At 44.2% G+C, this 26,059-nt stretch overlaps 1 protein-coding gene across 8 annotated transcripts in view; it reads left to right on the top strand.

Annotated features, from left to right (window-relative positions):
* Positions 1-26,059, top strand: part of PPP1R13B (protein phosphatase 1 regulatory subunit 13B) — a 93,983-nt gene that overhangs the window by 38,479 nt on the left and 29,445 nt on the right. For all 8 annotated transcript variants that reach the window (XM_042944419.1, XM_042944412.1, XM_042944418.1 and 5 more), the window contains exons 3-4: positions 7,910-8,029; positions 13,776-13,852. In XM_042944419.1, the coding sequence (XP_042800353.1) occupies positions 7,910-8,029; positions 13,776-13,852 (197 nt within the window). The remainder of the gene's footprint in view (positions 1-7,909; positions 8,030-13,775; positions 13,853-26,059) is intronic.

Here is a 26,059-nt window from a genome sequence, read left to right as displayed (position 1 = left end):
CAAACCATGAGATCGTGACCTGAGTGTCGAGAGTTAGATGCTCGGGGCACCTGGGTGGCTCAGTCGGTTAAGCAACTGACTTTGGCACAGGTCATGATCTCATGGCTTGTGAGTTTGAGCCCTGCATCAGGCTTTGTGCTGACAGCTCAGAGCTTGGAGCCTGCTTCAGATTCTGTGTCTGTCTGTCTGTCTCTCTCTCTCTCTGCCCCTCCCCCACTCTGTCTCTCCTTCAAAAATAAATAAACATTAAAAAAAAAAAAAAGAGGTACTCAACTGACTGAGCTACCCAGTCAACTTGAGACATAATTAGAACTTTTGCTTATTTTTTTAATTGAAGTATAATTGATATATAGCATTAGTTTCATGTTTACCTAATGATTTGATATTTGTATATATTGTGAAATGATCACTGCCGTAAGCCCAGTTAACATCTGTCACCACACAGTTACAAAACTTTTTTTTTCTTGTGATAAGAACTTTTTTTTTTTTTTTTTTTTTTTTTAATTTATTTTTGGGACAGAGAGAGACAGAGCATGAACGGGGGAGGGGCAGAGAGAGAGGGAGACACAGAATCGGAAACAGGCTCCAGGCTCGGAGCCATCAACCCAGAGCCTGACGCGGGGCTCGAACTCACGGACCGCGAGATCGTGACCTGGCTGAAGTCGGACGCTTAACCGACTGCGCCACCCAGGCGCCCCAAGAACTTTTTTAAAAAAATGTTTATTTTGAGAGAGAGAGAGAGAGAGCGCCTGAGCATGAGTGGGGGAGGGGCAGAGACAGAGGGAGAGAGAATCCCAAGCAGGTTCCATGCTGTCAGTGCTGAAACTGATGTGGGGCTCAGTCTCACAAACTGTGAAACCATGACCTGAACTGAAACCAAGAGTTGGATGCTTAACTGACTGAGCCACTCAGGTGCCCCGTGAAGAGAACTTTTAAGATCTTTTCTTTTAGCAACTTTCAAACATGCAATACAATATTAACTAAAGTCACCATACTATACAATACATCCCCAGTAAGAGTTCTTTATATATTCTAGACACAGATCCCTTATCAGGTATGTGATACTTGAATATTTTCTTCCAAAGTCTTGTGCTTTTAACGTTCTCCTTAGAATTCAGAGCAGAGATTTCAGGGCACATTGAGAGGAACTTGACTTTGATAAATGTTGGACTGTTACTAAACCAGAAGTAAGAGGGCAGGTTCTCAGTTATCAGTCTGATAACAGTGACAGGAAGGAGGGGATAGGTAAGTAATTATAGTTTGTTGTACCTCATCAGGAATGAGGTTGACCTCACAGTAGAGGGTCACAGTGTACTGTATTTGCCATGGCTTCTGTATGTGCTATTCTCATTGTCTAGAACAATCCCTAGCACCTGCCCCCTTTGCTTGGCTAACTTCTATTCATCCCTTGCCTTTCCTCCCTTCCTTGAATCTCAGAGGGTGTTAAGCATCCCTCCTCTGCGTTCCAGTACTGTCATAGTTATTTATCAGAACATAATACAGTAGCTTTCCTATAGTTTTCTCATTGGATTAAAATTCCTGAAGGCAGGAACTTGTCTGTTCACTGTCATATCTCCTTAGTAAACACAAGTCGTTGAGTAAAACAGACCAGCAAAGCTGGGTCCTGAAGAGCTATTTTCTAGTGGGTAAGATTCGGAGGAAGGGGGAAAGCACTTAAGGTAGCCATTCTCTGTCTTTTTTACCCTAGAGAAACCTTACGGTAATTTCCAGGTTTCAGAGAATCTTTCCATAAAAATGATTGCATCTACGATTCATGGTCTATTAGTGTGATCAGTACGTCATAAGTATAATACTCCAGTATAATTGTTAATGCTTTTGAGAAGAGACTGTTTCTCTGTGGATCTGTATGTTAGGTTGCTAGGGCTGCCATAACACAGTATCACAGCCTCATTGGCTTGAACACCAGACATTCATTCTCTCCCAATTCTGGAGGCTAGAGGTCTGAGATCAAGATGTCGGCAGGCTTAGTCTTTCCTGAGGCCTCTCTCCTTGGCTTACAGATGCCACCTTCTCTCCCTGTCCTCACATGGTCTTCCCTCTTGTGCGTGTCTGTGTCCTAATCTCCTACTTCTGAGGTCACCAGCCATATTGGATTCAGGCCCACCCCAGTGACCTCGTTTTTACTTATTACCTCCTTAAAGATCCAGTCTCCAAAAGGTTGCATTCTGAGGTTCTGCAAAGAGTTCAACATATGAATTAGTGGGGGAACACAGCTCAGCCTGTAACACTGTGTTAATTTGTGTTAATTTGGCCAGTTTATTATATTAGCCTACTGTACTTGGGTTTCCCTTTCCCACACAGGGTCCACTCTATTGCAAATCAGGAATATAGGTAGAACCTTCAGCATTTCCTTTTGTTAAATTTCCTACTTAATTTTATTTTTGCCTTATCCAAGAACACTTGTAAGTCTTATCATAGATTTCCATTATGGATACTGATGAGGTATATAGTACATATTAATTTTTTTTTTTTTTTCAACGTTTTTTTATTTATTTTTGGAACAGAGAGAGACAGAGCATGAACGGGGGAGGGGCAGAGAGAGGGAGACACAGAATCGGAAACAGGCTCCAGGCTCAGAGCCATCAACCCAGAGCCCGACGCGGGGCTCGAACTCACGGACCGTGAGATCGTGACCTGGCTGAAGTCGGACACTTAACCGACTGCGCCACCCAGGCGCCCCTATAGTACATATTATATATGTGGGGTAGTTCTGTTTTCACTTTCAAACAAAAATGATGTTTTAGTTAGCCTTTACTATTTTTTTTTAAAAGAGAGTTAAACTGAGCTTACTTTTCTTGAAATTAATCTTTTCGTTGAAATTAAAAAAAAAATTTTTTTTAATGTTTATTTTTGAGTGAGAGAGAGAGAGAGGCAAGCAGGGGAGGGGCAGAGAGGGAGGGAGACACAGAATCTGAAGCAGGCTCCAGGCTCTGAGCTATCAACCCAGAGCCCGACACGGGGCTTCAACTCATAAACCACAAGATCATGACCTGAGTTGGACGCTTAACTGACTGCGCCACCCAGGCGCCCCTGAAATTTTAAATTCAGAGAGGGAAACGATAAACTTGTTAAATGACTGACTTAAGACAAAATTGGGTTTAATTTTTATAAAGTTATGCTCAGACTTGGTAGATTTAAATAAAGGTTGTCAAGGCAACATTACTTTCCTGTGACTTATTTTTCTATGGTAATTGTTGATAATTAAGTCTTTCTTTCTTTCATTCAGTAAACATTTATTGAGCTAGAAAAATAAATAAAGGTTGTGAATTTATTTTAATTAATGTAAAAAACATGAAAACTTATGGATAATGTTGATTAGTAAAGTGACTAAAACTGAAGCTACTTAACCCCATAAGCCAAAGCAATATGAATAAAATATGGCCTAAGGCACAATTCTGTGCAAAACATGATTAGGCTTACATATAGGCCTCAACATTATGAAATTACAGTACACGTGATTTTTAAAAATCTTTTATATGGGCCTATATACATAAAAAGTTACTTTCAAAACTAAAAATGTATAATATTTACTTTTTTTTTTAATTAATGTTTCATTTATTTTTGAGACAGCACAAGTGGGGGAAGGGCAGAGAGAGAGGGGGACAGAGGTTCCAAAGCAGGCTCCAAGCTGATAGCAGTGAACCCGACGCGGGGCTCAAACCTACAAACCACAGGATCGTGACCTGAGCCGAAGTCGGATGCTCAACCGACTGAGCCACCCAGGCGCCCCGATATTTACTTCTTTAAAGTATACTCTGTGCTTGGTTTTTCTGTGCAAATACTCAGTTGTGTGCTAAACTTGAGCTGAGCAAACACAGATTTCATTTTCAACTGAGATGAGACCGTTTCTGTACTTGCCCTGACATTTAAAGAACAAGACAGAGCTTGCTTACATGCACAGAAAAGGCACGTTAGGAGCGCACCATTTGCTACATTGCTGTGACTGGCAGGACTTCTTTCTTTATAGAGATCTAGAACTGGGGCACCTGGGTGGTTCACTCAGTTAAGCGTCTGACTCTTGATTTTGGCTCAGGTCATGATTCCATGGTTCATTGGTTTGAGCCCTGCGTTGGGCTCTGCTGACAATGTGGATGGAGCCTGCTTGGGATTCTCTGTCTCCCTCTCTCTCTGTCCCTCTCTCTTTGTCCCTCCCCTGCTCACGTTCCCTCGCTCTCTCAAAAGTAAATAAACTAAAGGGGCACTTGGGTGGTTTAGTCGGTTAAGCGTCCGACTTCAGCTCAGGTCATGATCTCACAGTTGGTGAGTTCAAGCCCCATGTCGGGCTCTGTGCTGACGGCTCAGAGCCTGGAACCTGCTTCAGACTCTGTGTGTGTCTCCCTCTCTGCCCCTCCCTCATTCGCACTCTTTCTCTCTCTCTCTCAAAAATAAACATTAAAAATAAATAAACTAAAAAAAAGAAAAAGGAAAGAAAGAAATGTAGAACTTAACCTCGGGTAGAGCAATAAATCACACTGTGAATGTATGATTGGACTGCAGCCTGCAGAGTTCTTGCTTTCTCCCGGTGAGCAGATTTAGAGAAAGGTCTCTCTCCAGCCATATGCTTGTGCTCGAGGTGGACGACACTGCTCAGTGTCGCCTCGGCACTCTCCCAGGTCACTGCCTGTGAGCCCCTAGTCTTGCTGATGTCCTTCCTGACTTCAGGCACAAGCAACATTGGGAGCATTTCAGGATTTCCTTTTTTCCCCTTTAAGTGGAGATAAAATTTGCACATAAGAATCACTATTTTAACATGTACAATTAAGGGGTATTTAGGACATTCACAGTGTTGTGTAGCCGTCACCAAAGTCTGTACCTTTCCATCCCCCCCCCCCCCCCCCCGCCACTGGCAACCACTGTGTGATCATCTGGCTCTATGTGTTGGACTCCTCTAGGTACTTCATGTAAACCCAGTCATCCGATACATGGCTTTTTTGGTCTGGCTTCTTTTACTTAGCATAATATTTTCAAGGTGCGTCCACGTTGTAGCATGTTTCAGTACTTAATTCCTTTTCTTGGCTTAAGAATATCCATTGTAAGATAGATCACATTTTATTTCTCCATTCAGCAGGTGATGGACATTTGGGTTGCTTCCACTTCTTGGCTGTGATAATGCTTGCTGTGAACATTCCTGGGCAAGTGTTCGTGGGGGCATATGTTTTCATTTCTCTGGAATGTAGGCCTAGGTTTAGAATTTCTCTTATCTCACACATTGTCTTCAAAAATTGCTGCTTTGGGCTTCCAGGAATATTTTTAAAACGTAAACACGAATAAAATGTAAAACAGAAAGGCATAATTAATAATTAAGCAAGAAATTACCAGAAAAGAAAATTTCACAATACAATTCATTTTTCACCTTCATAAACCACATTTGTTAATGTTGGTAACAGCAACAAGTGGGGGTAGGGGGACAGTTCCTGAGGTATACAACCCTTTAGAAAGAAAAATTCCCTCCAGTTTCCTATTACAGAGGTAGATGTTATAATAGGTCCTGTGGATCAGTCCTCAGCATGTGAGGAAATGTTGGGGGAGATGTTTCCGGACAAAGAGGCCAATGTCATCAGCCGACGGTCCTCCCTATGCACTACACACCCACCACTTGCCAGCGACCTGTTGGAGAATGAGGTAGTAGTTGGGAGTTTTGGAGCGGGGGACCCGGCAGATACCACCTCAGCTAAGTTAGGTCAAGGCCAGCATCACACGATCTGTCATGGTGATGGCATGCGCACCCTGGTATGAGATGAGAAGGTACCTCACCTCTGTGGAGTTCTCCCCAAAATCCATCCCCTCATTATAACCAGGGGGAAAACACTAGACAAGCTAGAATTAGGGACATTCTACAAAATACCTGGCTGGAACTCCTCAAAACTGTCAAGGTCATGAAAAAAACGGGGAAGGACCAAACTATTACAGACCAGCAGAGACCTAGGGTTTAAGACAAGTAAATGCAATTGTAGTTTTCTGGTTCAGTTCCTGGGACAGAAAGGACATTAGGGGAAAAACCAGTGGAGTGCAGATAAAGCTTGGAATTTAGCTAACAGTAACGTACGAGTGTAAATTTCTTAGCTTTGACAGAGATACTCAGTTAAGATGCTAACGTTAGGGGAAACTGGGCGAAGGGGTATCAGAACTCTGTACTGTCTTGGCTACTTTTCTAGAGGTCTAAGATCATTCTAAAATGAAAGTTATTTTGGGGGTGCTTGGGAGGATCAGTTGATTAAGCACCTGACTTCGGCTCAGGTCATGATCTCGCGGTTCGTGAGTTTGAACCCTGCGTCGGGCTCTCTGGAGCCTGATTCAGATCCTCTGTCCCCACCCCCCCTCCCCCGCCTCTCTCTCTTTCCCTCAAAAATAAACATTAAAAAAATAGATAAAATGAAAGTTATTTTTAAATGCTATGTAAACAAAAAACCTGTAAGGTACAAAGGAATAGAAATTTATAAGATCTCTATGGTGATTAAAAAAAAAATCCTTGAAAAACACAACATGCTTGAAAAAAATGGAGAGACAGAACCATGTTCATGGACTAGAAGACCCGGTTTACAAAGATTTCAGATCTCCCCAAATTTTACTTGTAAATAAATTAGTATGATTACAGTCAAAAGCCTACCTTTCAAAAAAGAACTTGACAAGCAGCTCCTTTCAAATAGTTGTGAGCCCAAAGGGCTGGGCAATGCCAAGACCGTTTCAAAGATGAGCCACACGAGGGGACTCGTCCTAGCCGATGGCAGCACCAACTGTAAAACCACAGCAGTGGAGACTGCAGCCGCGGCGTGGAGGTAGAGTGACAGCCCGCCCGCTAGAAGAGATCGGGGCCCGAGGAGCCCTGAGACGGCTCAGAGGTGTCTCTATGAGGAAAGGAGACACTAGCAAGTAAATGATGTGGGGACCATTGATGATGAAAGTAGGAAAAGCAAAACCAGTTCCATAAGGACAATGAAAAGCAATACTTTATAATTTGTAGGAAAAAACATATAGAATATTCTTTCGACCTTGGAGTTAAGAGAATTTGTTCAAAAACCTCAAAATCAGAAAAGATCGATAAGTGCTTACATTATTTTTAAACTTCTGTATAACAAAAGGCACCAACAAAATTAAAAGACAAGCCTATTTTCAATATATGTAATCAACCCAGGATCAGTATCCAGAACATAAGCAGTTCTTCAGATATCTAAGAAGAAGGCAAACAACCGAGGTTTTTTTGTGTTTGTTTTGTGTTTGTTTTGTTTTCTGTTTCTACACATGATGCAGTTCTAAGGAAACTAGGATTATAAACATAAGAAATGTACCTCGTAAGTTTAACAAATACGTCCGTGCTCTTCTCTAGTCACTGGTGTCGATATTCTACTAGGATTTTATTCTGAGCTTTTTTCTTTAATATTTGAAGTGCATTAGTACATTTAATTCTGTAGAATGTATTTTTTATTATGAACTTGGTAGTTTTAGCCTCTGCATTTTGGCCAGCATTCCCAGTAGCGGTACCTGACTGGCCAAGACGTGTGCCCTGTGCGCCCCGTGCGCGTCTGATGGCCACACGCAGCATTGTAGTGAATGGCCATGCTGGGCCAGGTTGTTAATGTGCTTCTTTGAAGACTGAGAGGCACACTGCTTCCTGATACAGTAAATAAGTATGATAGAGGGCAGTTTCCAGTGTTCCCTATTTAATGTTGCAGAATCGCTTTTATGTACACTTCTCGTGCTTATGTGTTACCTAGATTATTTCCCACTCACACTCCTGCTTTTACTTCATTAGAATTAAAATTTAGTGCTTATAATATCCTTGAATTCTAATGTATATGTGTATATTTATTTAAATCTATTTTTATTTATTTTTTGCTTTTGGTTGGAGTCATTTTATTTCTGGAATAAGTAAGATGTGGTTTTTTTCTAGAGCGTCCCATACCCTTTGATCACATGATGTACGAACATCTTCAGAAGTGGGGGCCACGCAGGGAAGAAGTGAAATTTTTCCTTCGACATGAGGATTCCCCAACCGAGAGCAGTGAGCAAGGTAGCCGAGTGCTTTCCCCGTTTGTTAATTCCTGCCGTAACAGTTAATTTAAGTAAAATAGGAATAGATGTTAAATCGTTCACGTTTTGTTTTCCCTTTGCTCACCAGTGGGGAGGGGGGAGGTGGGATCTCCCGTTTCTTTGCCCTCTGTTATTGCAGTTGACAGTTACTCCGCCCTTACTTCTGCCCTTGCTTCCGTCTCAGGACCCTGAGTCAGTCAGGTGATGTGTTCAGACATGTGAGGGCTCCTGCTGTTGAAAGAAACCGTTGATAAATACCGGACGCATCGAATATCCAGAGTTTAAGAATAAACGAAACCACGAAAGGATTAGAAGAGTTCTGAGAGATACAGGTTTTACTTAAAATTTTTCGAGGGAACAAGACTTTTCTAAGCCTGACACTAGGCCATAAAAGAACTGAATTACCGAAAACAGAAGAACCCGCCCCCAACACGGTTTGAGTGGCAATAACCACCCTGGGCAAAGTCAAAAGGCAAATTATAAGCTGGGAAACAGCATTTATAGCTCAGATTGTAAAGGGCTGCCTATCTTTATGTATAAAAGTTTCTAAAAATTGATAAGGAAAACCCGTTTAAGAAAAGGGGAAGTCTACAAAGACAGGTCACAGAAAAGTGAATCCACGTGGCCCTAGGGTATGCGAAAAGATGTTCAGCCTTACTCCTCATAAAAGAAATGCAGAGAAGACAGGAGGATAGTGTATCTCACCTGTTACGTCGGCGAGGACTAGAACATTTAATGACAGCGTTGGCCAGGAGCTTGAGAAACAGACGCTCTGCCATGTTGCCATGGGAATGTCGGTCAGCGGCTTCTGTGGAGGGCAGTTTAGCGATATCTGTGAGACTTAGGAAGGCACCAGACCTCTCACCCAGCAGCCTCACTTCTGAGAACTTACCCTAAAGCTGTGCCTACACACACGCACAGTGATGTGCACGCAGCGTTAGTAGTCACGGAAACCTGCGGTGGGAGCCACGGGAGGGCCTGCCGTGGGCGTCGGGTTACGGGAGTGGTGGTGCGGCCGCGCAGGGCGCCACTCTCCGGCCACAAGTCAGGAGTAGCTCTGTGCCCTGAGCTGGTGGTGTAGACCGTCTCCTGAACAGGTGAGTGAGCACCGTGCCCCACCACGTGCGCGTTGTGCCGCTGCCGTGCACCGGGGACAGAGCGTAATTCTGTCCATCCGCATTGGCTCGTCCCTGTGTAAAGTGGCTCTGGAAGCACGGTCAGAAACTGGTAACAGTGCCAGCCGTGTGGGATGGCTGCAGGGTGAGGGAGGGAGGGCAGATGTCTAATTGTATACCTGTTCGTTCCTTTTGAATTTTGAACCATGGGAATATGCTTCCTATTTTTGAATTCGAATTTAAACAAAGAGAATCTCTTGTAAAAGTATGTATACTGCCTTGAAGAGATCCTTAACTTGTTATTCAACAGTGATTGTGGATTACTTCCGGTATTTAAAAAGAATAAACGAGGGGCACCTAGGTGGCTCAGTCGGTTAATGTCCAACTTCGGCTCGGGTCATGATCTCACGGTCTGTGAGTTCGAGCCCCGCGTCGGGCTCTGTGCTGACAGCTCAGAGCCTGGAGCCTGCTTCAGATTCTGTGTCTCTCCCTCTGTCTACCCCTCCCCTGCTCATGCTCTGTGTCTCTCTGTCTCTCAATAATAAATAAACGTTAAAAAAATTTTTTTAAAGAATAAACAATAATGGGACATCCTTTTGTAAAAAGAATATTCCCTTATTGCGCATGATTCCCTTTTATTTGTATTTTATCAGAAAAGACATTCTGATCCTAGAATGAGCTACCAGCTACTTTAAAATCCTGTTTCCACGGTTGTAAATGGAGTTCAGTGCTGTTTTTACAATGCACCTTCACTTCTGGGCTTGCTTCTATCTGCTGCTGGCCATCTGGAGTCAGGAGACCAGATCCAGCTCCTCGTCCGCTTTTGTCTTAGACGAGGGCCCTGCCTCTCTGCCCAAAAGCTTCCCAAGAAGGAGGGCTAGACTAGCTGACAGCTGAAGTGCTATTCTCGTGCAGAGAATTTGTATCAGCTCCCTAGCTGAGCTCTCCAAATACATCCCTCTTGGGGCGCCTGGGTGGCGCAGTCGGTTAAGCGTCCGACTTCAGCCAGGTCACGATCTCGCGGTCCGTGAGTTCGAGCCCCGTGTCAGGCTCTGGGCTGATGGCTCGGAGCCTGGAGCCTGTTTCCGATTCTGTGTCTCCCTCTCTCTCTGCCCCTCCCCCGTTCATGCTCTGTCTCTCTCTGTCCCAAAAATAAATAAAAAACGTTGAAAAAAAAAAATTAAAAAAAAAAACAACAAATACATCCCTCTTGGGCCTAGCTACACTTAACTTAAAGGTTTTGTGATTTACTCGTACTAACACAGTATGTGTACATCCCCGTTAGTGTCCTGGGTGGAGAGATGGGGGTAAGGCCTTATTCTCACCTCACGGAGTTCGGAAGCGTCAGGGATACTTAAAGAGAACTGTTCAGGCACGAGGAAGGTGACAACGCTGACCTTCCGGTGGACCTTCATCATCACCCCACAGCACTGCTCAGCCCAGTGGTGCTGACACAGCAGGTGCACAGATGGGAGGAGAGGATGTTGAGCTGCATGGCATGAAGGAGACTGCCGTCAGCACAGAGCAGAGCATTTAGAGAAGGCAGACTAGGGACCTCGAGGGATGAGCAGGATGCGGAGGGGAGAATGCAGGGCACCGGGATGAGGAAGATCCCAGGAAGGTGCGGTGATGGGGAATTCACAGGGCAACCCGGGCTGGCTGGGACTGTTGGGCAGGACTGGAAGAACCAAGTTCATCACAACTTTCGTGGCTTTGCAGAACTTCCGGCAAAGTCCCTGCCATCCTACTCGGCACTCCTCAGCTTGGCTTAGGTGGCATTTGTAGTAGGACCCTACCCACCTCTTCAGCCTCCCTGCCCCTTCTTTCTCCGTTTCAGCCACGTCCCTTCTGGCATCTTCATTCTCTGTTGTCCCCAACTCACAAGGCCGTCCCCACACCCTGCCCCCTGTGCTCTCCCCTCGGCCCTGGTTTCTCTGCCCGTGCTTGGGCATACTGCGCCCCTGTCTCAGAACCCAGGGAAGGAGACGGCATGGCACGTAGAACAGGTGCTTTGTTCCGTTTTGTTCGTGTTCACTGAGCTGCTCCTCCAGTTCAGACTTTAAGCAGCCAGAGTTGAGGATCCAAGGCTCATGTTTCCTCTGTGCTTCCCACAGAGCTGAGTACAAGGTAGTTGTCACCGACTGATATTATTTAAAAGGGATTAACATCTGTGGTTAAGCATCCGACTCTTGATTCTGGCTCAGGTCTTGATCTCCCAGTTTGTGAGTTTGAGCCCCATGTCAGCGTGGAGCTTGCTTGGGATTCTCTCTCTCCCTGTCTCTCTGCCCCTCCCCTGCTCGCTCACTCGCTCGCTGTCTCAAAAATAAACTTTAAAAAAAAGGGATTAATTAATTACATTTGAGTGTTTATTGTGTAGAACTACAAGATACATAACAAAAAGTAAAAGACCTGCCTCACCAGAATGTAAAGATTCTCTATTTGGAACCTGGAGGAGAGCGTAGAGAATGTTCACTTCCCATCACCTGTACACTTCGGGGACAAGCTTGGAATGGAAAGTAACTCGATGAAGGCCGTATGCAGAGCACAGAGTAGACCCCAGGGGCCGGTGCACTGGAGTTGGGAGCGAGGCTGCTTACTTAGGGTGGGACTTGGGCAAATGACTTCCCATCCCTGCGCCCCGTCTCCTCACCTGTGGGGTGCATAGGGCTGTGATTGGGGTTAGTGAGGTGACCTGCAAAGTGCTCACTAAATGTCACCTCTTACGATTCATTATTTTCTGACTCTAAATTGCAAGGTCTTCAGGTTTCTTTACCATCAAAGATTAAGTGGCACTTGGTATAATTTTCATGTTGTGTGTCTCATAGTATTCTAATTTCTTGATAGCCTGTTGTTTGGAAGAGGCAGAAATGATGAAATATTAAATTAACCTGAACACGTTATTCCTTAAAAATACCAAGAATAACTAAGAATTTAATTAACCCCATAAATTGCTAGATGCCACAGTTTAAGGGAAGTGCGTGTGTGTGGGGGGGTGTGTGTGTGTGTGCACGTGTGTGCGTGTGTGATTCCTGCTACTAGGAAACTACTCTAGATTCTATGAAATGGCTGTTGTATACCGTATGCCTGTGTTCACTTGCGTGCCATGCCACAAATACTTGGTTAACCTCTTTTTGAATTTCTGCTTCCCTAAGGACCCTTTTTCGGATATTCTGTTACTTGTCCCGCATCTTTCCCCATCAGATGTACTATATATTTATGTACTATATAACTCTGCTGAATACATAAAAAGAGTGAGATATTTCTGTTCCCCCAAGAACCAGTCTTTGCCCCGTTGGGGACAATTCACTGTCTTTGAGAATGCATGCTTTAAGGTGAAGTGAGCCATATTTCCATTATAGCATTTTTCTGCAAATTTTCAAAGTAATAGGAAAGATATAGAACAAAAGTGTTTTCCTTTTTCTTTTTTTTTTTTTTTTTAAACATGAGGTTTATGTGCCTTTGAAGTCATGCATTTTAAGTACTAAAGTAGGCTCTGGAGTGCAGTAATTCTCCAGTTACATTGAGTAATAGCTGTAGGGGCAGGCACTGGACACACCAAAGACCTTGGTCTCTGTGACTTCAGAGTCACCAGGTGCACAATTGTGCAGCATGCTTCATTTTGTTTAAAAAACAAAAATACGACAGGGCAGGAGCACCTGGGTGGCTCGGTGGGTTGAGTGCCCGTCTCTTGATTTCAGCTCAGGTCGTGATCCCAGGGTCGTGGGATTGAGCCCTGTGTCGGGCTCCACGCTGAGTGTGGAGCCTGCTTGGGAGTGTATCTCTCTTTCTCCCTCTGGCCCTCTCCCCCCTTTCAGGTGCTGTCTCTCTCAAATTAAAAAATATATATATTTAAAAAAATATGACAGGACATATAATTTCTCCAGTTTAAATTTGAAGCCTTTTGGGGGAAACATTTTTTTAATGTTTATTCATTTATTTTTGAGAGAGAGAGAGAGAGAGAGAGAGAACACAAACAGGGGTGGGACAAAGAGAGAGGGGGAGACACAGAATCCAAAGCAGGCTCCAGGCTCTGAGCTGTCAGCACAGAGCCCAACACAGGGCTCGAACTCATGAACCATGAAATCATGACCTGAGCTGAAGTCGGATACTTAACCTACTGAGCCACCCAGGCTCCCCGAAACATTGGAATTTTTATGGAATAAAGAAGAATTCTTAAGACTGCCTGATTTGTGTTGGTGCCCCATGTCAGTGGGGACCCTGTCAGTGAAGACCAGTTCTGTGCACCAGTGTGATTTCTGGATTTTCAGTTCTATTTTAGTCCCTGATAAAATATAAAAGTCTTTAAGAAATGTTGAATAAAAATTAGTTGTGGTGAAATACATATAACATCAAACTTACCATCTTGACCATTTTTAAGTGTTAGAAATCTTTCAATATAAGTCATTTTCAAGATTCTGAAAATAGGCGAGAAAAACATTTCACCTAAACAACTTCATAAGAATTAATTATAAAGCATTTTTTCAACTGTTTTAAGTGTTGAATTGTTCAGCCTGATAATTTATACTTGTGTTGAATAAATAAGCGAAGGGATGGGAGGATATCATCGTACTAATACGTCTGTTAGTAAGGCTGGCCTTCTCATTTCTTCAGGTGGCCGTCAGACCCAAGAGCAGAGAACTCAGAGAAATGTAATAAATGTACCCGCAGAAAAACGCACAGAAAATGGCGTAAGTAATAGTGAATCAAATTGAAGTTTTTAAATTGCTTTTTACAGGTACTAATGGGGTTGGATTATAATTTACTTTTAAAGAACTCCTTTGGGGGTAGAAAGTGTCATTTCCATGGAATATTTCCAAACTTGTGAAGTTCTGCAGCGTCTCTGGTGGTCTTACTGGTTCTAACAGTGTGGCCCGCGCACAGCTGAGCGGCGGCAGCTTTCCTCAGTGCGTGTGACAGTGACCCGGGCCCTGGGAGCGATGGCCTCCGTGTCTAAGAGGTGAACGGGCAGACTTGCCTCGTGCTTCATGTTGATGTCTTAATCCTTCTGTCAGGCTCTGAAAGACAAAATGGCTGGTGAGTTGAAGTCTTCCTCATCGTCGCCTCCAGCGGAGAGGACTTCCTTCGTCAGATGGCGTGGCGCGGGGGAGACCAGGCCTGACGGGTGGGCAGGGAGGGCATGCGTCCCCGTGGGGGAGCGGCGTTAGGAAATGTTGGCGTGTGCTGCGAGTGTGAGCGGAAATGAGGGCGTGGAGGTGAGAGCACGATGAAGAACGAGAGGGGTTTTTGATGTGATCTTTCTGGAAATCTTAGTAATGACTTTTCCAAATGATCTTCGGGCTAGAGAACTCGCGTCTTTTTCTGGCTCTGCCACCAACTAGGTGCGTGACCTTGGGCGAGTTACCTCCTGGCACAGAGCTTGCACGGCCAGACGTGGGGAAAGAGCACACGGTCCGGAGCGTGGAGGGCCCATAGTCCCACATGGGCTTTAGAACCTTCTAGCTAGCTAAATTTGAGCAAGTTGGTTTGCCTCTCTACTTGCCAACTTAGTATGACTGAAATGTGACTTTTGTTTTTTTATGGGCTACTGTTGTGACTTTAGGTGATCTCCTACTCTCTCTCTTTCTCTGTAAGATGAGGGTATTAGCACCTTTCCCCTTTTTTCACTTCCCCTTTCCCTCCTACCTTCTAGCTCATGCGGTTATACTTTTATGTTGTCGAGGTTGGTAATATTTGTACTGTTGTCTAAGCCTCTTAAAAACCATTTAGTAGTGTTTATTATTTTAGATTCTGCAGAGCCAGATGGTATACTAGATTCCCTTTTCTTTTCCTTGCCTCCAACCTCATAATCCTTGTGCCACTCAGAACTCTTCCTGATGTCAAGGTTATGGATTCTCCTTCCTTAGCCTCCAATTTCTAAAGGCCGTTCCACAAATCCTCTTCTCCTCCCTTCAAATCTAGAGCCTCTGTGAGGTTCTGCCAGGCATATCTGCTTCAGGAAGTCTCAAGAAATAAATGGCCAGACCCCGGTAAATGGGCAGTACTTTTGGCTCGGTGAGTCTGGGGTGGGCCTGGAAAGCTCCCCATATGACCGTGTTGCCCTGTCTGGTGTGAGAAACTCCAGGTTACATGCATATGCTGTCATAAGCATTCAGAACTTGTGCAGCCGAATTGCAAAGATTCTTTTGAGTTCTAAGATTGCCCGTGACCTGAACTTCAGGGAAGGATAAACCTATCGAGTGTTAAGTGCTCTGTATCGAAGTCGGGGTTGTGCATATGATACGGGGAAGGGACTCAGAAGGAGAGGATTCCAGTCCTAAAGTGACTTCTGATGTTTTCACGTGATGAGTCTGTGATCTTTTCCCTGAAGTTGTTTCTTCACGGAGAGATGATATTTCTGTCTCAAGATCAACAAAACTGAAACCTGACAGCAAAATTAAAAATGTGTCTGTAGCCTTTATGTGAGTTTTTAATTAGAGGAAGGCAGAGAGCCGTCGGGGGATGTAACTTTGCACTGGCAGCATCGCATCAAAGACGCTGCTGTATTTTATGGCACACACACCTGCCTGTTAAGCCCAATAATGCATTACATTTGCAGAGTCCTTACTGTCTACAAAGCACTTTCACGTGCAGTTTTAAAGTTCGTAAGATGTTAAAAACCTCTTTCTTCCAAACTGTTTTGTATATACCCTGGACAGAGAACCCTCTGCTCTGTGGGCTGCAGCGTCCAGGAGTAGATCAAGCAGCAGCTGCAGGAGGAGGGTGTGGAGGCTGAAAGAGGACAGGAAACCGAGTTGCTATGATCCGTGCCCATGAGCAGCTGCTGGGGCAAGAAGGTGGGGACTTCCGCTGTCCAAAAGTCGCAGGTCAGCAAGTCAGGTTTTCTAAGAAAGAAATGCCCAGACCACTGGCCTTTCGGCTCAATGAATCTGGGAACCACCAGGCTACATGCACACACTGTCTTAAGCATTCAGAACTTACTTGTCCAGGGGCGTCTTGGGGGCTCAGTCGGTTAAGCCTCCAGCCCTTGATTCTGGCTCAGGTCACGCTCTCACGGTTTGTGAGTTCAAGCCCTGCGTCAGGCTCTGTGCTGACAATGCGGAACCTACTTGGAATTATCTCCCTCTCTCTCTGCCCCTCCCTCTCTCTTTCCCTTTCTCAAAATAAACTTTATTTAAAAAAAAAAAAGAACTTGTCCAACATCTTTGGAGATCTGGTTTAACTATGTAATAGAAAGGCAAATGGATTTTCTTCCTCATTGTATATACTTGTGCCGGGGCTCCCCAGGCCCACCCCTAGTTTCAGTGGTTTACTGGGAGGACCCACAGGACTCAGGATCTAGCTGTGCTCACGTCTGGGATTTCCTGTGTGAGAGGACACAGAGTTGTGTGGGACGAAGTCTGAGGACACCAGGCACCAGCTTCCAAGAGTCCTCCCCCGGCGGAGCCACACGGGATGCACTCAGTCCTCCCAGCCACCAGCCGGGACAACAGGTGCGACACATTGTCGACCAGGGAAGCTCAGTAGAGCCCCAGTGCCCGGGGTCCCTACTAAGAGCCAGTCCTGTGGGCAGCCTCTCTGTAGCAAATAGGAAAGCACCAGACTCCCAGAAGGAAGCAAGTATTTAACACAAACCATATTACTCGCACAAACATTTTAGGTTCAGCGAGCCTCTCGTCACTTCTGGGAACGGTGGGATCCCTCCCCGGTCTGAGTTCCCAGAGGGCAACCCAGGGCTCGCCTTTAAGCAGGCCTGTTAGGAGAGCGGTGTGGATGCTTCTGTCCAGCACCGTTTCACGTAGGTGTCCTGGGAGTGCTTTTTCCTGTTTTCTCTGTGAGTCAGTTCCCGCTCTATTCCAGTACGTGTGGTAAGCTGCTGAGGCCAGTTGATCCGTCCCCTACCCCCCACTTCTAAGCGCTTTGTAGTTTTAGCTCCTGGATGTGGGTCTGTGATGCACTGTGAGTTGATTTTTGTGTATGGTGCATGAAGTAGGGTCTGGATTTGTTCTCTTGCCTGTAAAAATACCTAGTTACCCTTGCAGCATTTGGTGAAAAAACTGTTATTCCCCACTGAATTGTCTTGGCACCTTTGTCAAATCAAAATTGGCCATAAATGTGAGAGTTTATTTCTGGAAGTATTTGGTATTAATATAGTGACTTGGACCCCCTGTGTAACATATGGTACCTGGGACTCACCTGTGCCTAGTGTCTCCAAATCAAGTAACATTTCAAGTGTCTAGAGAATAAACTTGTAGATTCCACGTCTAGAGTCAAAGGTTGCCAGTTTCAAGACGTAACTCTTGTATGATGCACCTGGGACTGTCCAGTCTCCCCTCGTCTAGTTCAAGTGTGTCTCAGGTCTGCTAAGGTGCTTATTTTGTGGCTGCTGTCTGTTCACTTCTGACCATTTTTGTTGTCTCCTCTCCTGTTAGTTTATTTCTGTGGTTTTATATTATTTGATGCCAAAATCCCTTTACTGTCACGTATTGGTTTGGGGATTTAAGGACATTAGGATTAAATAATCCTCCATTGTAAGCAAGATGAGGTGTGGATTTCTTTCAGTTTTCCCTGTTGGGATTTGTTGAGTATACTGATTCTGAGTGTTACCATCTATCAACACATCTGGAAAATTCTCTACTATTATCTGTGCAGGTATTTCTTCTTCCATATTCTTATTTTTGTTTTCTGGAATGCTTATTAGACATGTTATATCTTTCATTTTATTCTCCTTTTCTCTTAATTTCTCTCTTTTAAAAAAGATTTTTTTTAATGTTTTATTCTTGAGAGAGAGAGCGAGAGAGAGAGAGAGAGAGAGCGAGAGCACACGTGAGCAGGGGAGGGGCAGAGAGAGGGAGACACAGAATCGGAAGCAGGCTCTAGGCTCTGAGCTGTCAGCACAGAGCCTGAGGCGGGGCTTGAACTCACTAGGGGCTTGAGATCATGACCTGAGCAGAAGTCGGAGGCTTAACTGACTGGCCACCCAGGTGCCCCAGTTTCTCTCTTTTTTTAAGTTTATTTTTGAGAGAGAGAGAGACAGAGAAAGAGACAGAGTGGGGGGAGGGGCAGTGAGAGAGGGAGAGAGAGAGAGAATCCCATGCAGGCTCTGTGCTCTCAGGGCAGAGCCCAACGTGGGGCTCAATCCCATGACCCTGGGATCATGACCTGAACCAAAATCAAGAGTCGGACGCTGAACTGACTGAGCCAGCCACCCAGGCACCCTGCTTACTTTCTCTTTTATGTTTTTACTTTCTTTGTCTCTTTATGTTGTGTTCTGGGTAGTTTCTTAGGATATATATTGCAGTTAATGAATTGTGTCTTTACTTGTGTTTATTTGGCTGTTTAGTATATATAATGTACTTTAAATATTATTTATTACAAAAAAACAAGACACAGTCTGGGAGAAAATACTTGCAAATCTTATATCTGACAAAGGACTTGTATCCAGAATATGTAAAGAGCTCTTAAAACCCAATAAGAAAATAAACAACCCGGTTTAGAAAGAAACAGATAGGGGTACCTGCCTTGAGATTCTCTCTCTCTCCCCCTCTCTCTCTGCCCCTCCCCAACTTGTGTGTGCATGCACTCTCTCTCCCCCCTAAAAAACTTAAAAATTTAAATAAATAAGCAAACAAACAAATAAGAAACAGGCAAAAAATTTGAATAGATGTTTCACCAAAGAATATATGTTAGGGTAAGCACATGGAAAAATGTTCAACATCATTAGTCTTTGGGAAAATACAATTTAAAACCACACTGTTAGAAATACCACCTATTAGAATGTCTAAAACTAAAAAGACTCATCCTAAGAAGTGTTGATGAGACTGTGGAGAGCCCAGAACTCTCAAACACTGCTGTTGGGAATGTAAGGTGGTACAATCTGGAAAACTGTGACAGTTTCTTTAAAACTTGGACATGAATCTTTTATGTGATCTAAGTATTTACCAAAGAGAAAAGAAAGCAAATGTTTATACAGACTTATACATGAACGTTCATAGCATTTTGATTTGTGGTACCCAAAATCTGGAGGCAGAATTAATGTCTAGTAACAGGTGAATGGACAGAAAACATTGCACGTCTGTATGGTGAGATCTTACGAGCAGTAACGAGGAGCAAACCACTGATACCTGAGGCAGCATGGACGGATCTCACTGTGCTGAAAAGAAGCCAGACCACAAAGTACAAAACTGCTTCATTCTCTGTGCATAAAACTCTAGGAAATGTCACCAACTTCTAGTAGCAGAAGATAGATCGGTGGTGGCCTGTGAACCTGGGAGCCGGGAGCAAGGAGGCGGCGGGAGGGGGAGCCACAAAGACACAAGGCCCCAGGGTACAAGCCAGCTTCAGTGTTCCGTCATCGCCCAGAGCTTCCGCCACCTCTGTAACTTCCTCACTGGTGTGTCAGCCCAGCGATGCTGTCCAAAATAGGTGTTTATGTTTCATCTTACCTTGTAGGTGCGGTGATCAGGAGTACAGTTCTGTGTGTCTTGGGGGCCGTGCTGTCGGACACAGAGCAGTTCCCGTGGTGTTTTGCTTGTAGCTCTCAGGCGGCATGTGGTGGTTTTTCTCTTCGCGTTATTTGTGTTCCTTGATAGCCCTGTTTTCCTGCTGATCTTTCCAGCCTTGATCGTTCCTAGCTGCTTGCCTTGGGTATAAATCTGTGTTGAACCAAACTGAATTTATTTGGGTGAGTTTTAATCGTAAGAGTAATTCACGTTTGTAGGATAAAATAGCATATTACGGTACTATTACAGGGGGTGGGGAGCCAGTATACATTTTAGATACTAGTTGACTCTTATTAATTGGTGAGGCTTAGTAATTGTTGGAATATGAAATACTTCAGCTCCAGAATAGAGTGAAGTGTCAGAGAGACTCAGTGTCACTGAATGTTTTTTGGGATACAAATAAGTCTACATGTTTATAATATTTATCTTGATATCATTATCACCTATTTCGTTTGCCCTCCAAACCTGAACATTTATAACCATGGAGACGGCAGAAAGATAAGTGATTTAATGTGCTAGAAGATTATGTGGGTATAAATGGATTTGACCAGGGGCGCCTGGGTGGCTCAGTCGGTTAAGCGGCTGACTTCGGCCCGGGTCATGATTTCGCGGTCCGTGAGTTCGAGCCCCGCGTCGGGCTCTGTGCTGACAGCTCGGAGCCTGGAGCCTGTTTCAGATTCTGTGTCTCCCTCTCTCCGACCCTCCCCTGTTCGTGCTCTGTCTCTCTCTGTCTCAAAGATAAATAAACGTTAAGAAAAAAATTTAAATGGATTTGATCATAATTATTTTGTCAGAGTTTTGTTTTAAGGCATGTTGGTCATTTTTGGAGTGACATTACACGTGAGAATCCAGTTATACTTCAAAAAATCAGTTAGGGGCGCCTGGGTGGCGCAGTCGGTTAAGCGTCCGACTTCAGCCAGGTCACGATCTCGCGGTCCGTGAGTTCGAGCCCCGCGTCAGGCTCTGGGCTGATGGCTCGGAGCCTGGAGCCTGTTTCCGATTCTGTGTCTCCCTCTCTCTCTGCCCCTCCCCCGTTCATGCTCTGTCTCTCTCTGTCCCAAAAATAAATAAAAAACGTTGAAAAAAAAATCAGTTAATAGTTTCAAACAAATATCTCATTATGATTACATTCCCACATAGGATGCTGGCTGTTTGGTCTAATTTTTTATTTTTTACATTTTTTTATTGTGAAATATACAGAAGAATGTGTAAAATACGCACAGGTGAAGAAATTACTAACAAAACAAAACAAAACCCTGTCCAGATAACGACTACCTAGGCTTAAATTTCTCTCTATTCTTTCTAAAACAATTCTGTCCAATTTATTTTGGTTTTAGACAGGCCAGAGATCTAAAAGCAAGGTGTTTGGTGATGGCTACTTGAAGTCTGTTTCAAATTCCACAGCGGTGTTTTTGGAGATAGGTGTGTAAACAAATCACAGTACAGTGTGGGAAGTGCAGTAAAAGTAGAACAAGGCACCAGAATAATAGGCTATGGTTTGGTTAACTTACTGAGGTGGGTATCAGGGAAGATCTCCCCGCAGAGGTCAGACGAGTCTGCAAAGGTACAGGGAAGAGCACAAGGCACTCTGAGAAGCAGAGATCGAGAAACACGGTGGGGACAACAGAGCATAAATTGTGGGGACGAGGAGGGGGTGATGCTGAAGAGGGAAGAGAGCTGAAGTGTTCTGGTCAGGGAGGGGCGGGATCTTCACTGTGCCACAAGCTGGGACTTAATCCTGTAGGGTATTAAGATCTGTATGCTGAAAACCGTAGAAAGCTTATGAAGGAAATTGAAGAAGATACAAAGAAATGGAAAAACATTCTGTGCTCATGGATTGGAAGAATAAATATTGTTAAAATGTCAGTACTACCCAAGCAATCTACACATTCAATGCGATCCCAATCAAAATTGCACCAGCATTCTTCTCGAAGCTAGAACAAGCAATCCTGAAATTTGTATGGAACCACCAAAGACCCCGAATAGCCAAAGTAATATTGAAGAAGAAAACCAAAGTGGGAGGCATCACAGTCCCAGACTCCAGCCTCTACTACAAAGCTGTAATCATCAAGACAGCATGGTATTGGCACAAAAACAGACACAGAGACCAATAGAATAGAATAGGGACTCCAGAATTGAACCCACAAAAGTATGGCCAACTAATCTTCGACAAAGCAGGAAAGAATATCCAATGGAAAAAAGGCAGTCTCTTTAACAAATGGTGCTGGGAGAACTGGACAGCAACATGCGGAAGAATGAAACTAGACCACTTTCTTACACCATTCACAAAAATACACTCATAATGGATGAAGGACCAGAATGTGAGACAGGAAACCATCAAAACCCTAGAGGAGAAAGCAAGAAAAAAACCTCTCTGACCTCAGCCGCAGCAGTTTCTTACTTGACACATCTCCAAAAGCAAGGGAATTAAAAGCAAAAATGAACTATTGGGACCTCATGAAGATAAAAAGCTTCTCCACTGCAAAGGAAACAGTCAACAAAACTAAAAGGCAACCGACGGAATGGGAAAAGATGTTTACAAATGACATATCGGACAAAGGGCTAGTATCCAAAATCTATAAAGAACTCACCAAACTCCACACCCGAAAAGCAAATAATCCAGTGAATAAATGGGCAGAAGACATGAATAGACACTTCTCTAAAGAAGACATCCAGGTGGCCAACAGGCACATGAGAAGATGCTCAACGTCACTCCTCATCAGGGAAATACAAATCAAAACCACACCGAGATATCACCTCACACCAGTCAGAGTGGCTAAAATGAACAAATCAGGAGACTATAGATGCTGGACAGGATGTGGAGAAACGGGAACCCTCTTGCACTGTTGGTGGGAATGCAAACCGGTGCAGCCACTCTGGAAAACAGTGTGGAGGTTCCTCAAAAAATTAAAAATAGAACTACCCTACGACCCAGCAATAGCACTACTAGGAATTTACCCAAGGGATACAGGAGTGCTGATGCATAGGGGCACTTGTACCCCAACATTTATAGCAGCACTTTCCACAATAGCCAAATTATGGAAAGAGCCTAAATGTCCATCAACTGATGAATGGATAAAGAAGATGTGGTTTATATATTCAATGAAATACTACTTGGCAATGAGAAAGAATGAAATACGGCCTTTTGTAGCAACGTGGATGGAACTGGAGAGTGTTATGCTAAGTGAAGTAAGTCATACAGAGAAAGACAGATACCATATGTTTTCACTCATGTGGATCCTGAGAAACTTAACAGAAGACCATGGGGGAAGGGAAGGAGAAAAAAAAAAGAGAGAGAGGGAGCCAAACCATAAGAGACTGTTAAACACTGAGAATAGGGGCACCTGGGTGGCTCAGTCGGTTAGGTATCCGACCTCAGCTGAGGTCAAGATCTCATGGTCCGTGAGTTTGAGTCCCATGTCGGGCTCTGTGCTGTCAGTTCAGAGCCTGGAGCCTTCTTCGGATTCCATGTCTCCCTCTCTCTCTGCCCCTCCCCCACTCATGCTCTGTCTCTCTCTGTCTCTCAAAAAATGCATAAACGTTAAAAAAAAAACTGAGAATAAACTGAGGGTTGATGGAGGGTGGGAGGGAGGGGAAATTGGGTGATGGGCATGGAGGAGGGCACCTGTTGGGATAAGCACTGGGTGTTGTATGCAAACCAATCTGACAGTAAATTTCATATTAAAAAAAAAAAACGAGAGAAGGACAGGAGGGAGCCCTCTGGTGCTAGTGCTGTTGGAGTTCTGTGTCCAGCACAGAGGATGGGAATGGCTGGAGGCAGGCAGCCCTGTGAGGTCACTGCTTGCCACAACTGGAATCCCAGAGAGAGACTTCCATTCAAAGGAAGTATTTGGAAAGAAGAATTTCAAGGTTATGGAGATAGAAGCTCAAAAGGCACATCTGTAAACTACAATTTAGAAGAAAGGAGATTTCACTTCATTCCTTCCTGTAATTCACGTGCATCTGCTTATATGAAATTATCCCAAGAAAGTAAAAAGAGGGAGTTAGGCTTTTTTAGACTTCCTCTGGAACAGTACGAGCAATGATTAGGCATGCCTCCTCCAGGAAGCCCTCCACTATCACTGAGCGGTCTATTTTGTCATTTCTCATAATCTTCCAAAAATAGAGTAGCCTAGAGTTCTCGTTCTTCTATTTTATTTCTTTATTATTATTTGCTAAAATCAAGTTATCTTTAGATTTTATGTTTCTCAGTGGGGGAAATTAATCCTTTCCTCTTACATTGAACCATATGAAATTGCTGATGTCTGACCATCTACATTTTTCGATCTACAAAAACAGCATTTTCATATGATTCAAACTCATAATCAGATGGCATCTGGTAAAGCATTTACCCTTTGGTACAATAAATGAGTGGTATTTAGGGGCAATCATATGTGCCTGTGCTGCAGCCTGGTGAGAAAAAATGGGAGGCCAGTACATCCTGTGTGAGGGAAAGAGCATGCAGCCTGCCATCCGGAGACCCTGACGCTGCTCCTGGCCCACCCCTGGGCTTGGGAGAGCTGTTCAGCCTGCTGCCAGAGCTCAGCTTTCTCGTCTGTGAAACAGGCTTAAGAACTTTCCTAGGAGGGTTGTGTAAACGCCTACTAAGATAACCATAAATTCAGGTTTATATACATGTCTAATTTGCAAGTGCTTGTTGTATGTTGTTGAATCTCTAGAATTCAGAATGCATGAAATACTGAGTTCTCTCCCATCTCTGGAAGTGATGTCAGATCCTGAGTGTCAGAACAATTGCATGAGAGGTTCTGCAGAGGATCAGGAAAAGCTTCAGGAAGCAGATGGCATGGCCACTAGATCTTAAAGGATAGGTAGAGTTTAGGAAGTTGGGGGAAGGGCTCTGTAGCCAAAAGGAACAATCTGAGCAAAAATGTGAAGGTGGGGAAGTGTCGGCTCTGGAATGGAGAGGCAGACACAGATACGAGGGAGAGAGAGAGAGAGAGACCACACTGAGCAGCAGCTTCCATTTTGAGCAACGTCGGTTCAAGTCAGTGATGAGGCTGAGGTTTCTGGGGAAATGCTACAGCCATTAATGGAAGTAAGAAATTTAGGAGGAAGCCAGGGTGGAAGGACAGGGAGGAGCTTGGTTTCACACATGCCAAGGGTAAAGTGCTGGCGTGCCGTACAAATCAGAGTGTGACTCTGGGGGGAGGAACGATGGTACCGGGGCTCCTTTGAGGAGGCCACGGGTGGGCGGCTAGACCCTCCGGAAGGTCCTTTGTGTTTTCCATGCAAACTAGCCCAGAAAGGGATGAGTAGGACAGACCCTTGAGCTTAGAGCATGCCATCTCACCACAACTTGAAAGCTTAGGGAACTTTCTTTTCCCAAGTAAAATTATAGTGACATTCTTGTCTGTTATAACCAAAGCTGAAGTTATTTAGTTGAGTATTAAAATCAGAATACCAAAAAATACAATACAATAAAATAAAATAAATAAAATAAAAGAGAGCTGACATCTGAAGTGACCCATTAGCCAGTAGGTATTTAATTGCTGACAGAATCCACGAACCTTTTCTGATAACTGACTACCAAGGAATATATGTTAAGCATTGAGGATAAAAGCAGCATTTATAGTTAAAACCTCTATTGCTTGCACTCTTAGCTAGCTCTCGTAAACATATGCCCATAACATAAACATTCTCTTTCTTTGTTGTATTGTAACGCTGCTGTTGGGAATAACAACTAAACTCCTGTACGTAATAAATAATAGGATGATAGAAGTATAGAGTCTTTATGAGGTTTTACAGTAAATGGATGTGACAGTTTTAAAATATGAAGATTCTTGGGGCGCCCGGGTGGCTCAGTCAGAGTCCGGCTTCGAAGCGTCCACCCTTGGCTCGGATCATGATCTCACGGTTCATGGGTTCGAGCCCCGTGTCGGGCTCTGTGCTGACAGCTCAGAGCCTGGAACCTGCTTCGGGTTCTGTGTCTCTTTCTCTGCTCCTCCCCATTCATGCTCTGTCTCTTTTCTCTCAAAAATAAATAAAAGTTAAATAAAATAAAATAAAATAAAATATGAAGATTCTTTAAAACGCCTCTCTTCATAAAGTGGAGTTAAATTCCCCTCTTTTCTCCCAAACTTAGTGACTAGCTCCTAGCAGATAGAATTTGGAGAAAGTGGTGCAGTGTGACTTCTGAGGCTAGTTCACTAAAAAGATAGCTTCCCGCCGGCACTCTGTCTTGGATTATTTGCTCTGGGGGAAACCAGCCACCGTGTTGTGAGTAGGCACAAACAAGCAGCTCTGTGAGGAGTCCACTTGGCAGCCATGAGAGTGTGCCATCTTGGAATCAGTTCCTCCAAACCCAGTCAAGCCTTAGGACAGCTACAGCCCTAACATTTGGCTGGGCCTTCTGAGAAATCTGGAGCCAGAACTGCCCAGCCGAGCTGTTCCTTAATCCTTTATCCCCAGAAGCTA

Source organism: Panthera leo, chromosome B3 (assembly GCF_018350215.1).
Source record: "Panthera leo isolate Ple1 chromosome B3, P.leo_Ple1_pat1.1, whole genome shotgun sequence".
Classification (NCBI taxonomy): domain Eukaryota; kingdom Metazoa; phylum Chordata; class Mammalia; order Carnivora; family Felidae; genus Panthera; species Panthera leo.
Note: the sequence above shows the minus strand (reverse complement) of the source record. Positions and strands in the feature narration are given on the sequence as shown.